We start from the raw sequence: 12,710 nt of genomic DNA on the forward strand, positions 1-12,710 counted from the left end.
CAACAAAGCAATTTTAAGGGTGATCAGATCACTGCCTTTCTCTCGTTGATGAATCATTTTTTTGAGAAGGCCTTACCTCACCAGATCCTATCCGTTGGCTACTAAGATGACCAAATTAAAAAAAAAAAAAATCTTGCTTCTTTTTCTGAGTATGTTATACTTATATACCATCAGTGTGTATGATCTTCTAGCAGGGGTTTGAAAGAATATAACATTTGGGAAAATTATGTAACCTCAACTAATTCCTCATGGTTTTTTTTGTTGTTGTTGTTATGTTTTGTTTTGTTTTTCAAATTGAGAGGCCTGCAGATTTTAGAGTTCAGAATGTTCTAACTATATGAAAGTCAGGCTTTAGAAAAATTCCACCCTTACCTTTTCACAATTAGAAAGGTTATAAATAATGTATTTGGCTGAAAAGGAAGCTTAGCCTGCGGCAGATGGTATCATTCTAGAGGACTGGGGTTTCTGTGAAGATGGCATTCTTTCAGATCGGAACTTCAGCAGACTCGCAGAAAGAACCGAAGCTCCTCATAGGGAGTAGACATGTGCTTTATGGATCTTAGAAAAGCTTACAACTTGGCTCCTAGGATGAGAATATTGTGTCACACTGGGGTTATGATACCCATAGCCAATTTCTCCCGGCTTCCAAATTGTATTTCCCAACACTGGAAGCTGTGGCCTATTTATTGGTTGGTGTACTGTGTAGCATTTGAACTTGGAATTTCTACCACCTGAGTTTTGCCACTTGGATTATTTTTTTTGCCTGGAACATTGATGTTTTTTTATACATACTGACTGGCCACTGAAAAGGAAACTTGCCATACAAGTTGTGTCTTTTTCAAAGTGCTTTGGAAAGCTCATATAAATAGACACTGAGAGAGAACTGGAATAACATAACCACGGAGCGCTGCAACTTCCGGGACATCTGTGTGGATGTATTTTGAAAAACCTGGGAAGGGATCTCTTGCAAATTAATGAATAATGGTTCTAGAAGTTATGATTTCTTTTGTGACAGCTGAAAGTGATGGATTCTAAAGGTTCATGTGACAAGCTGACATTACTTTTGAATTTAGGGGAAAAAAAAGAGGGGGTGTCCTGGAGACCTTCAGGAATGACTTATTTCAGTGACCCTTTAATGATCATCTAATTGAGCCCAACCCCATGATGAGTCCAGGGTATGTTGAGGAAAGGCCTAAGGCTCAGGGCCTAGTGGAAAATAAACAACACAATGGGTTCCGAATTAGAAGGGCTTCTCAGGAGCAGAGATACTCACAATATATGCTGCAGGATGAGCCACTGCTAGCCAGAGATGGGAGACAGCACAGGTCTAGAAGAGTCAGGAGTGGTACATGTTTTCCTGATGTCAGCTACCAGATTTGGGCTAGCTTCAGAAAACATTACCAAATGGGAATATTGAAACAAATAGAAATGCTTTTCCCTTGGTGTTTTCCCTTGTTATCCACTGGCTGGACTTGTTAATAGTTTAATTAGTGCATTCTTCAGTCTTCCTAGGAAAATGTATTTGACGTAAAATACATCATCTCAAAAATTTTATCTGATACTTCTCTGTTATTTAAAGCATAGTTGACTGATCTCTGTGATCATATAATAAAAACCCCAAAAGGAGGAGGAGGTAGAGGGTTGTCATAGTAATTAACATCTCATAAGTTCATGCTTGATATGTTCCAGGCTCTGTGCTAATTGCATCACTTCCATTATTTTATTTATTGTCTGTCCAAGTATAGATAGTACGTCTCTTCAAGCCATTACTTTCCTAGTGACTTGCTCCATGCTTGACACATAGTAGGAGGTCACTAAACACATGCTAAATGAATGGGGAAAAATGCCCGTATAGAATGGATTTTCAAAACAACCCCATGAGATGAATGCTACCACCACTCCCATTTAGTATGGAGAATTGTGATAGAAATGTCAATTAATTGACACAAGGTCACACTTCCAGTGTGTGACACATCTTGCACTTGAGTGCAGATTTATTGCTATTCCATTTCATCAGATGAACATTCGATGTATATTTAATATATGCCAGGCATTGGGCTGGAAAGTAATATGGAACCCCAGCCCTGCTTAGCACAATCTTTTTAAACCAGTGTCGCCTTGGATTGGCATAAGAGTCCCAAGGCTTTCTCATTTAAAACACGGAACTTGGTCTACCTGTATACATCCTACCACGTAAAATATATTACCAGTCTTCACTTTGTAATTTATATCACCAAAACAATTGGTGTTCCTGATTTTTTCAGATTTAACATGACAGTATTGGGTAATCAAATACCCATGTGCACCACAATGTTCTGCAGTATCTCTTCTATGCTGCTGAAAGGCACCTGTGTACTCAGATGCCACATCTAAGCTTGCAGTTGGGATTTTGCCATCAAGAAGTGGTTGTCAGAGTGGTTTAGTCATACAGATTGCTTCATGTTGTTCTGATGAAAAGAGAGATGGCCCCAAATTACCTGAATTATAAAATATTTCCCAGTCCTGCAAAAGCACAAAAGAAATTCCAAAAAGTTGCTTTGGTGTGCATTATAACCTGTGGATTAGGCTCTTGATTTATGCCCTATGTGGCATTTAATATTGATACATATAACATTAATATGAGTTAGTATTTGTATTAATCAGAGTTTCCTAAGCACACATCACTTGACAAAGTAGAGACATTCAGAAAACTCACTTAAGGACATAGCCTACCAACTTAGGTTCGAACAAGGGCTTCGCTGATGCTGTGCATTTGGATGTTATTTTTCCAATGTAGATATTAATGAAGGACATAATGTTATTACATAAGGATCTAGCTTTATAAAACATTTCAGAGTTTTTCAAACATTATGGATTCTTCCCCTCCCTTCACTCCATATATTTTCCACTGTTGGTGCACTGAATCATGTTGAATTGAAATGACTGGTTTACATTATCTCTCTTCCCAATACATGATAACATTTTTGTATGCAGAGACTCTATTTTATCCATCTTCAAAACTTTAGTACCAGCCAGGCACATAGTAAGTATGCATCAAAGAGCAAATTTCATTTATCAGACTATTGGGAAGTTGAAATAGATTTGATATTTGTCAGAAACGTTAGCAAAACTTAGATATTCCATACACTTCTAAAAATTAAGATACGAACTATGTCTAAAACTTGTATTAACATATAAGCATCTGTCAGAATGTCTAGATAAAGAGTTAATAATTTTGAAAGAATTAGACCAAAGTGGAAGAGCATCAACTGTCATCCATTTGCAGAATCACCATAATCCATCAGTGATCTCAGTAGTTTTATTAGTGTCTGGCTTTATTGATCCATTATTACCATAGAGTAAGTGAGATTGAAGCTGACTGATTGTTAACTGGATCAGGTAATCTTCTGGCTCTGGTTTTGGCAACCTTGCTAAGTGTCTTTTTGCACCGTGGACTGTGGGAGGCTCTTAGTGAAATTGCAAGCTATTGGATTAATGGCAGAGCATCATGAGCACATTAAGAATGTCTTCTTAGAGAAATAAAATGTGAAAATGACTATAAAGTAGAAAGTGTCAAAAAAAAAAAAGATATCATCACAGTGCCTCTTAGTAGAGATAGCCGTTTTTTACATAAATAATACAACTCTAGCTTATCCATCAATCCAAGTTCTTTAGAGATTCCCCCAGATTTACACATTACGGAAATGTGTGCATGCTACAAAATTAACACTGATAATGGATGTCAGGAGAATTAATAATAACCCAAAGAGCTTTACATTAGAAGTAGCTTAAAGACGATAATGATATAAAAATACTTTTGTCCCCAAACTGGCTTTTCTGGTTGTTCACTCTCTCCCGAACAATGCTGCCTTCTGTAAACCATTTCCCTGTAGACCAGCTGCAACCTGAAATGTATGTTCTCATATTTCTACTCATTGGGGTGAGGGATGGATTGATGCTGCAAAGGCTCATTCTTAAGACTTAATAGAAAATTAATTTAGATGCTACTGGAGAATATGGGCATTCTAGCTTAAAAGATCATGGAATTAAGTCACTAAAATTACCATGACTAAAATTTTCTGGAAAGAAAACACTTCTCTTTATTTAAAATGAGTTAAAAAAAAAACCTCCTCATAATACATTAAGATTATTGTCTTTATTTTTACATGTTAAATGGTTAACTCTGATTCTAGGGTTTTGTTAAAAGCAGTATAAAAAATGAGAAAATATGTGTATTTTCATCTTCCTAGAGAAATGTAATAAATCTGAGATGTATGTATTTAAAAAAATTTTACCATGGTTGAAATTTAGAACTCAAGCTTTACTATAGATAAAGCCAGCCATAAAGATTGCAGAATATTTTCCCCCTTCTGATAGAGAATCTCTTTGAATAGTTTTTCTTCAATGTGATCAGTGTTAACCTTTGAACAGTGTTAGTGCACCTCCAATTGAACTACAAATAATAGAAGTAAAAGTACAAGCAGTGTTTCTCAGATTTTAATGTGCTTGCAAATCCCTTGTGGATCTTGGTAAAATGCAAGTGCTGGGGTAGGGCACAAAATCCAACATTTCCAACAAGTATCTAGGTGATGCCCATGTGGCTGGTCCCTGGACCATACTTTAAGCAGTAAGGGTGTAGAGTCCAGTCATTCCATCGCAAAGTATCATGTACTTATGAATTGCAAACATACTGTTGTTTTCATGTCTTTAAATTTATTGGAATCGATGAATGTTTGTCAGGCTAGGAATAGATGATATTAATGGAGTTTGGATAAATAATCCTGGAGCAGAGTCTGTGGGTTTGATAGCTTTATACTGGTCTCAGTGGGCTGTTGCTTGCTACTTAAATAAGCATTTGATGGTCTAGTTAATGAATTTTCAGAAGTTGAAGCTTTAGGCTAAAGTGTAAAACAAAAATGTATTGGTATTCAGTTGATTTAAAAAAAAAAAAAAAAACAGTTTCCACAATGCTGTGTTGCCTCTTGTGCTGCTATGTATTACAAATGTTCTCCCCCCCTCTTCATGCAGAGTATGATTTCTTCCATTGTGAACAGCACTTACTATGCAAATGTCTCAGCAGCAAAATGTCAAGAATTTGGAAGGTGGTACAAACATTTCAAGAAGACAAAAGATATGATGGGTAAGCAAAAAAAAAATGGTTGCAGCGGTGGCTACATACCATTATGTGTCATTTGGGGGTTTATCAAAGTCACATCTAAAGCCAGGTCTTTTGATTGCCCAATTAGAGATCAATTTAGAATGTTTCTTTGGGGGTGGGGAGTGGGTATGAGTATAATGAGATAATTAAATTCAATAAATGTTTGTGTTTAAATCAGCCAAACTGACTTGGTTGTCAGACATGCAGGAAATCGAGGCGTGAGGAGGGGAGCTGTCATTTTTTTAACATCTCAGTGAAGACCTAACCAGGCCTTGAATAACTAATATTAGCTGTGATTTCTCTGAGAAGTAAGTCGTGCTTTTAGGCCTTTTGTTTTTATTTGAGAGAAAGAGGATGAGCCTGTTTTTGCACCTAAATTTTAAGGAAACTAAACTATATTAATTAATAACTAGTTTCCATAATTGAGATCAAGTCACTTTTATAGCTTGCCCCCCCCCCCGCCCCCCGCAGCAGGCACTTTGGCAGGCATCCCTCTCCATCATCTATAGTAGAACAACCATTGCATCATTTCCAAACTAAAATTCCAGGGTAGCATTTTATCCTATCACGTAACTCTAGTTCAGTATCTATTATGCAGGAAATTTACCTGCAGTGTGAAATGATAGGTAAAGGTTGTGTCCTGTAGCTTAACGTTTAGATTGTGGCATTTTCCCCAGATCAAGTTTGTTAGTGCTCACAATTGCAAACACTGTGATTAAGGGTAATGTTTTAATTTTCTATTACTGCTTTCTTTCACATAGCTGTACCTTCCAAATAATGTATTTTAAAGTAATAAAGAATCGGATGTTTAATATGCATAGCATTATGCCCTGTTTTAAATCTATTTCTGTTTATCTCCTTTACATTCATTTAATAATAGCAACAATAATAACTTTTCCTAAAGATTTTAAGAGACAAGAGAAACCAAATTTTGAGCATGTTTTAGCTTTTAATATTTGAAGAAAAGCCATCCATCTACCAAAACAGATTCTTTGCCTTTTATAGCTTAGGGCTGTAATGAAGACAATGCATCATTTTTGGAATAATTGCTTGAATTACTATTATCTCTGAATGGCACACTTGGGCTGATATCACTGATAGAAATTGACGGTTTCTTCCCAAATTCTTAGTTATATTTTACATATATCAGTGACGATAGCTACATGATAAGTTCATCTAAATATAAAACCTGCATATTTAATGAAAAGAGAAATGATGATTAAAATCCAAATAGAGTATATAAAGGGAAGTATGAGGAAATTTGGAAAGACTTTTGCCTATTTACATCGAGCTCCATGCTTAACCTTTCCGGACCAGAGCATCAAACCAATCTCCCTGTAGCAGCAAAAAATTTGCTGCACTTAGACCTGATACTCAGCCAGTCCACACGTGGGATCCAGCTAAGGGAGAAGCATTCAACCTGGGCAGGTGGAAATAAATTGCAGAATTGTGGCAATATCACTGCTGTCCCAGAATGACTCCCTGCTCCTTCCTTGCAGAATTATCTGTGATAATTCTGGTGATAGCCCCAGCTTCTCGAGAAAACATTTGGGTCTTAGCAACACTGGAGGTACCATGTTGTTACACGGTACATCATTTGCTTCATTCTAAGAAATACTTGCAGATAAACCTCCTGTCTGTGTTGGTTAGAATTAACTGAAACAAGACACAGAAGATACTCAGAACAGTGCTCAGTTATTATTGTTGTTATGCCCATTTTTATTACGTCTTTATAGACCAACCACTTCTTTATACTCACTGCTACATAAAAATTGAACATAGGAAATATTTTATGTCATCTTTTTTTTCCTTTCACACCTTTTGCCTAAACTACTAAGGTTAATATATAACACAAGAAAATATTTGTAAATTTCTTTTCTCTAGTTGCTTGTTACCAGAAGCTTATTTTCTTAGCTTGGCTCACTGTTTCTAGTTTGCCATTAAGCAAATGATATTCTTCTAGAAGTCATTTTAATATAAACATCATTGCTTATAAGCCTTCTTGGGGTAATAAATGAGAATGAGAAACAGTTTGACCTTAAAACTAGTTACCAAGAATTTGGATATAGTAGGTTTTATGCCTTAAATATAAATCACACTTAAAAAATGGAGACCAGGAGTGTCGTCCCACTTTCAGTCTGTAGGATTGCTCAGAAGAGGAAAACCAAGATGAAGCCTGGTGAGTCCTGTCTTGAAATTGTTTTGGTTTTATTGACTCTTCATTGTACCTTGTGTCTACTGTCTTTTGGTTTTTAATTGAGGAAACGATCAGAAATTCCTATCAATTTACACATCATTGTTGGCTGAACATGATTTTTTAATTTTTTGTCCACTTTAGTCGAAATGGATAGTCTTTCTGAGCTATCCCAGCAAGGTGCCAACCATGTCAACTTTGGCCAGCAGCCGGTCCCAGGGAACACAGCTGAGCAGCCTCCGTCCCCCGCACAGCTCTCCCATGGCAGCCAGCCCTCTGTCCGGACCCCTCTTCCAAACCTGCACCCTGGGCTGGTATCAACGCCTATCAGTCCTCAGCTGGTCAACCAGCAGCTGGTGATGGCCCAGCTACTGAATCAGCAGTATGCAGTGAATAGACTATTAGCCCAGCAGTCCTTAAACCAACAGTACTTGAACCACCCTCCCCCTGTCAGTAGATCTATGAATAAGCCTTTGGAGCAACAGGTTTCAACCAACACAGAGGTGTCTTCCGAAATCTACCAGTGGGTTCGTGATGAACTGAAACGAGCAGGAATCTCCCAGGCAGTGTTTGCACGTGTGGCTTTTAACAGAACTCAGGTCAGTTCCCTTCTGTCTGAACATGGTTCTGCTCTCTCTCTCCTTCCCCTCTCTCCTTTCTTTAATCTCATCTATGCTCATGTTTATTCTTGTACTGTACAGTGACTCTTTCTCTTCAAGATGTGATCATATTGCTTGTTCGTGGTGGCACCTAGTTTTTATCACTCCTTTCCCTACGCTGTAGCCCCTCTATCAAGGGAAAGTGATGAACAACAGATTGATCTCGAGTCAGAGGCCTTGAAAAAATAAATTAAATATCAGAAATATTTCGAAAGGGGGTATTCGGCATGTTTTATATAGCAGAATCATACACTATTATTTATTAAGGAAAGTTTCATGACTTGGTTGAGGTCAGGGGTAGGATTCCAAGATTATAGCATAATGTCTTTTCTGTGTTTCCACTCATATCAGACTTCAGTGTATAAATGTGCTTTATGAAAGTTCTTCTACAATTTTTTTTTTTTTTTGACACTTGGGAGCTCAAAAGCAATTTCTGGCATGGATTTCTAAGCAGCCATTTTGAAAGAAAATAATAAGACTTATTAGTATAAAATGCTTCTTAGCTTTGTTCTCCCTTAGATTATGTCAGTGTTATTCCATACCTCATTCTTGAGGCTAGAGATCAGCACACTATTATCTTTAAGAGGCCCAATAATAAATATTTTAGGCTTTGAAGGCCATAAAATCCCTCCCACATGGTAGAGTGACAAGCAGCAGGAGATAATGAATGGGTGTGGGTATGGTGGTGTTTTCAGTCAGACTATCCACAGAACAGGCAGTGAGGTAGGGGGAGTCTACAGACCTTCGTTTGCAGACCCATTTTTAGACTTCCCATTGAGATCTGTGTATATCCCTAGGGTTTTACACCCGTATCCTCCTGCGAGAATTCCTGTGGAGCCGTTAGTTTAGACCATATTTAGAGGGACATAGAGGAAAGGCAGTATGTGATAGGAGATGTCATAAGAAAAACACTTGAGAAGCCCTAAACAAATTGATTTTATTAAACTGTGCATGAGAGGGCTCTTTCTTTGTTTGGAAACTGGTATGATACATATAGTGTTTATTTTTGTCCAAGGCACACTACAAAACTAGAAGAGTGGGTAACTTTGATTAGACTGAGGACGTAAGATTTTTTTTCCAACTTGTTTTGCCACTGTCCCTTTTGTCAATCTGTTTTTGTTTTTTGGCCTGACTCATACTTTCATATTTAAGTTATTTTGCTTAGTATATGATGATAATAATAAAATACTGGTACAAAAATAATCTAGTATCAATTCCTTGTTGGCAGAGTTTCCATACCTAGGAGAATCCCAGCTGTGACTTATTTTTGGCTTGCCTTAACTCGATTGGGCATTAGGAGACCTGACAAAGCCTTTAATTCAGTGTTTGTTTTCGGTTTCTTCATCTGCTTTTTTTTTGTACACCATGGGTGTAGCTTTAAAAGGGCAGCCACACATGGTTATGTTTCGGGTTGAAATTGTATGGTTTTTATGTAGTTCCATATTTTTACTGTTTAAAAACTGTTCAATATTAGCTTGTACATTTCATATGACACCTAAATTCAGTGTGTGTGTGTGTGGGGGGGGATAATTATTAAATAAAATGAATGAATGAATGAATCAAAAGTCAACTCTTTAGATATTTCTGTTTCTGGTGGTATTTTTTATTTTTGTGAATATGATAACTCGGTATTGGGCCAAAAAAAAAAAAAAAAGGACTTTACATAAAAGTCCAGTAATGCTTGTTGGATTCAATTAAAAACCCACAGGCAAAGATAACATTGACATGGACACAAATTATAGACATAGATTTACTGATAAGTTTGAAAAATTGAGCAAATAGTTGCATCTTAAAGCATGAAGGAAAGAACATTTTATATGGTGAGGGATGCCAGGAGAGCTGGGATAAGAAGAGAGTCTCCATCATTGAGGTTTTTCTTCTGGGTTGTGGTGTTACCACTATTATTGTGAAAAGTTGACCTTTTTTTTTTTGCCTTTGGTTCTTATACTGAAATTTTTCAGGTATCTATAGGACTTATTTATTAGAAGAAATGTAGAATTTTCTCCTGCTATACCAAATTAATCTCTTTTAAAGATAGTTATCTCTGTGGTTAATATTCAAAAACAGTAATTTTATTTTTTCCAAGGGTGAAAAGAGAATGATAATCTGGTATAACATTATACAGATTCCTATTTTTGAATAGTTAATTTAGAACAAAATAATTACCAAAAAGTTATTTGGAGCCCTGGATTATAAAAGTGTTAGGTTTTTAAACTTGGTAGTTGGTCCTTCTCAGTAGAAGTAGGTGTTGGGCCCTAATGGAAGCCGTTTGATTTAAATAGCAGTGATTTGTTATGTATATTTAAGTGTTCACTGGTAGAGGGGCTAGCTTTTGCACACACAAGCATGTATGTATTTTCAGCAGTCATACTTAAAAATCACACACACGCATACATACACACAGCTGCATTTATTTTAATGATTATGCATTCATATGAATGCATGTAGTGTGTTTATTTCAAAGTGTATGCATTTCAATAAAAGCAGGTGCAGAGTGAGTATGGTGTGAGTGTGGAGTACGAAAATACACATGCTAATGCATATGTATAGAAGAGGAGCTCTGCAGAGTTAAATCACACATCACACACTTGTGTGCACTTATTACAATGTGCAATTCCAACTTCAGGTTTAAAAAAAAATTAATGTAAAATATGTACATAAAATGTAAAGTTACATAGTTGGATAAAGATATTGTACTCCATAAACAGTATGTTGAGATATTAATATAATAGCATGGTTATGAATTGAGAATCATTTTAGTCACTGACACCTCTGAATGACTTTAAAAGCTTTGATTTCATGTTTCAACTCTTAATTGAAAATTTTTTCATCATCTTAATAGGGTTTCCCAAATTAAAACATCATCTTCTCTTAAAACTTTCATACATAACTTTTTTTTATACATAACTATTTTTTTAAAGTCTGTCTTTTCTGAAAATTTATGATGAAATTTATAAAATTACTTGTTCTAAGGAATTTCCTTCCTTCTGAATTGATGGGCATATGTTCTTTAATTGCTATTGAAGACACCAGCTTTTAGCATGTCATTCATACAGTTATGCCTACTTGATGTCTTTTTAATGGAAACCAATGGCTAAAAGTCATTGCCACAGCTTCTGTATTGATACTTTTCAATTCACCTCTCTGTAATATTGCTATTTAAAGGTTGTGATACAAGAAAATACATTCTTTAATATCCCCCTTTAAAAAAAAATAAAACTGAGTTTCACTGTGATCCCACTCTGTGGCTTTTTTTCCCTCTTTTCTCCTACTTCTCTGGTCTTTGGCACACTTTATTTTCCAGTAAAATAAAGAATGAAGATGGATTATTCAAAACTGATAACAGTAATGGACCATCATGTAATGTTTTATTGAATTTGAGTTCTGTAAATTATGTGGTGGAGAGAAATATGCCTGCTTAAGTATAACAGAAATTGCTACTGTGTTCCTATAATTCTTCACAGTATAATTTAAGAAAAGTCCACTATCCATGTCACTATTGAATAAAAGGTAAAAAGGTGCTATTACCCCAACGTGACAGCTCTCAATTAGCCTACCTAAGGACAGAGATAAATGTGTCTACTTATAACTTACTTGGCATGAGTCCCAAGGAGTGGGTGGAGTTTGAAAATACTCTTTCACCTGGACATGTGATTAAAAATTCACCAAGGGACAGAGATAGGTAGGCTTGAAGACTATTCTATGTATTTTCTTTTTAGGAGGGAGGTTTCATAAAATCATATTTTCTTTCTGAGGGCTTTGAAGTTCCATGAAGCTGATAAAATCTATTTGAATCAGTGATTATGTTCAAAGAGGAGACAAACGGGAGGCCAGACAGGCTTTTTGTTCGGATTGGCAGTCTCTTTTGCTTATCTACTGTTTTAAAGAATTCATAATTAGCTTTTGGAAGTACTGATAATATTTATTGAAGTTTTTTTTTCTTTCTTTTACAATTACTAATGAATTTTACTCGTAATAACTTGTAAACTCTTGTTGGAATGTAAAAAAATAAAGGTTTAGGAATTCAGTAAATTCATTCTTTAATTGAAAAAAATAGCATTCTTAACCACTATGTAATGACAATGTGGAATAATTTTTATGTTTTCATATATAGAGCACACATCTAATTATTTGTAAGATATGAAGTCCCAATGAAAGGCAGCTTCTCATTTCCAATAAAATTAATATTCATGAGGTGCAGGTAACTTCCTACATAAGATATAAGTCCTCTAGTTCTTTTTAGAACAAGAAATAGGCTAATAATTTTGTTTAGTTTAATGATTTATTGAGCATCTATGATGCATAATATTGATGATATGATATATGCACAATATTGATGATAATTACTAATGTAATGATGGCCTTTACATACTCTTGTTGGTGTTATTGTTGTTGTTAGTATGAAGAAGGATTTTTTGGTAAGATTCCTCTGTCAACCATGAGGAATTACTACAAATTACCTGACCTAGCTTGGCAAGTCTGTACTGTATTTTCAACTATAGAAAATGGGAAGTGGACGTCACATACATCTTGAATCCTTAAATGCAAGTATTCAAAAAACAGTGACCTAAATAGGATCAAAATGTACATTCCCTGCTAGTAGGGTTCTGATGGTAATCATTTTGCATCCAGAAGTATTCTAAAGTGACTTTTTTTTTTTTTAATTAACACTAATCAAATGTTTTCTCACAATATTTTCAAGCATTTCCACCAGGGGGCA

At 35.8% G+C, this 12,710-nt stretch overlaps 1 protein-coding gene across 5 annotated transcripts in view; it reads left to right on the top strand.

Annotated features, from left to right (window-relative positions):
- SATB1 (SATB homeobox 1) overlaps window positions 1–12,710 on the top strand; it is a 75,351-nt gene that overhangs the window by 22,342 nt on the left and 40,299 nt on the right. For all 5 annotated transcript variants that reach the window (XM_081288267.1, XM_081288266.1, XM_081288268.1 and 2 more), the window contains exons 6-7: window positions 5,008–5,119; window positions 7,476–7,930. In XM_081288267.1, the coding sequence (XP_081144393.1) occupies window positions 5,008–5,119; window positions 7,476–7,930 (567 nt within the window). The remainder of the gene's footprint in view (window positions 1–5,007; window positions 5,120–7,475; window positions 7,931–12,710) is intronic.

This window comes from Spermophilus citellus (assembly GCF_964194105.1).
Source record: "Spermophilus citellus genome assembly, chromosome: 3".
NCBI lineage: Eukaryota > Metazoa > Chordata > Mammalia > Rodentia > Sciuridae > Spermophilus > Spermophilus citellus.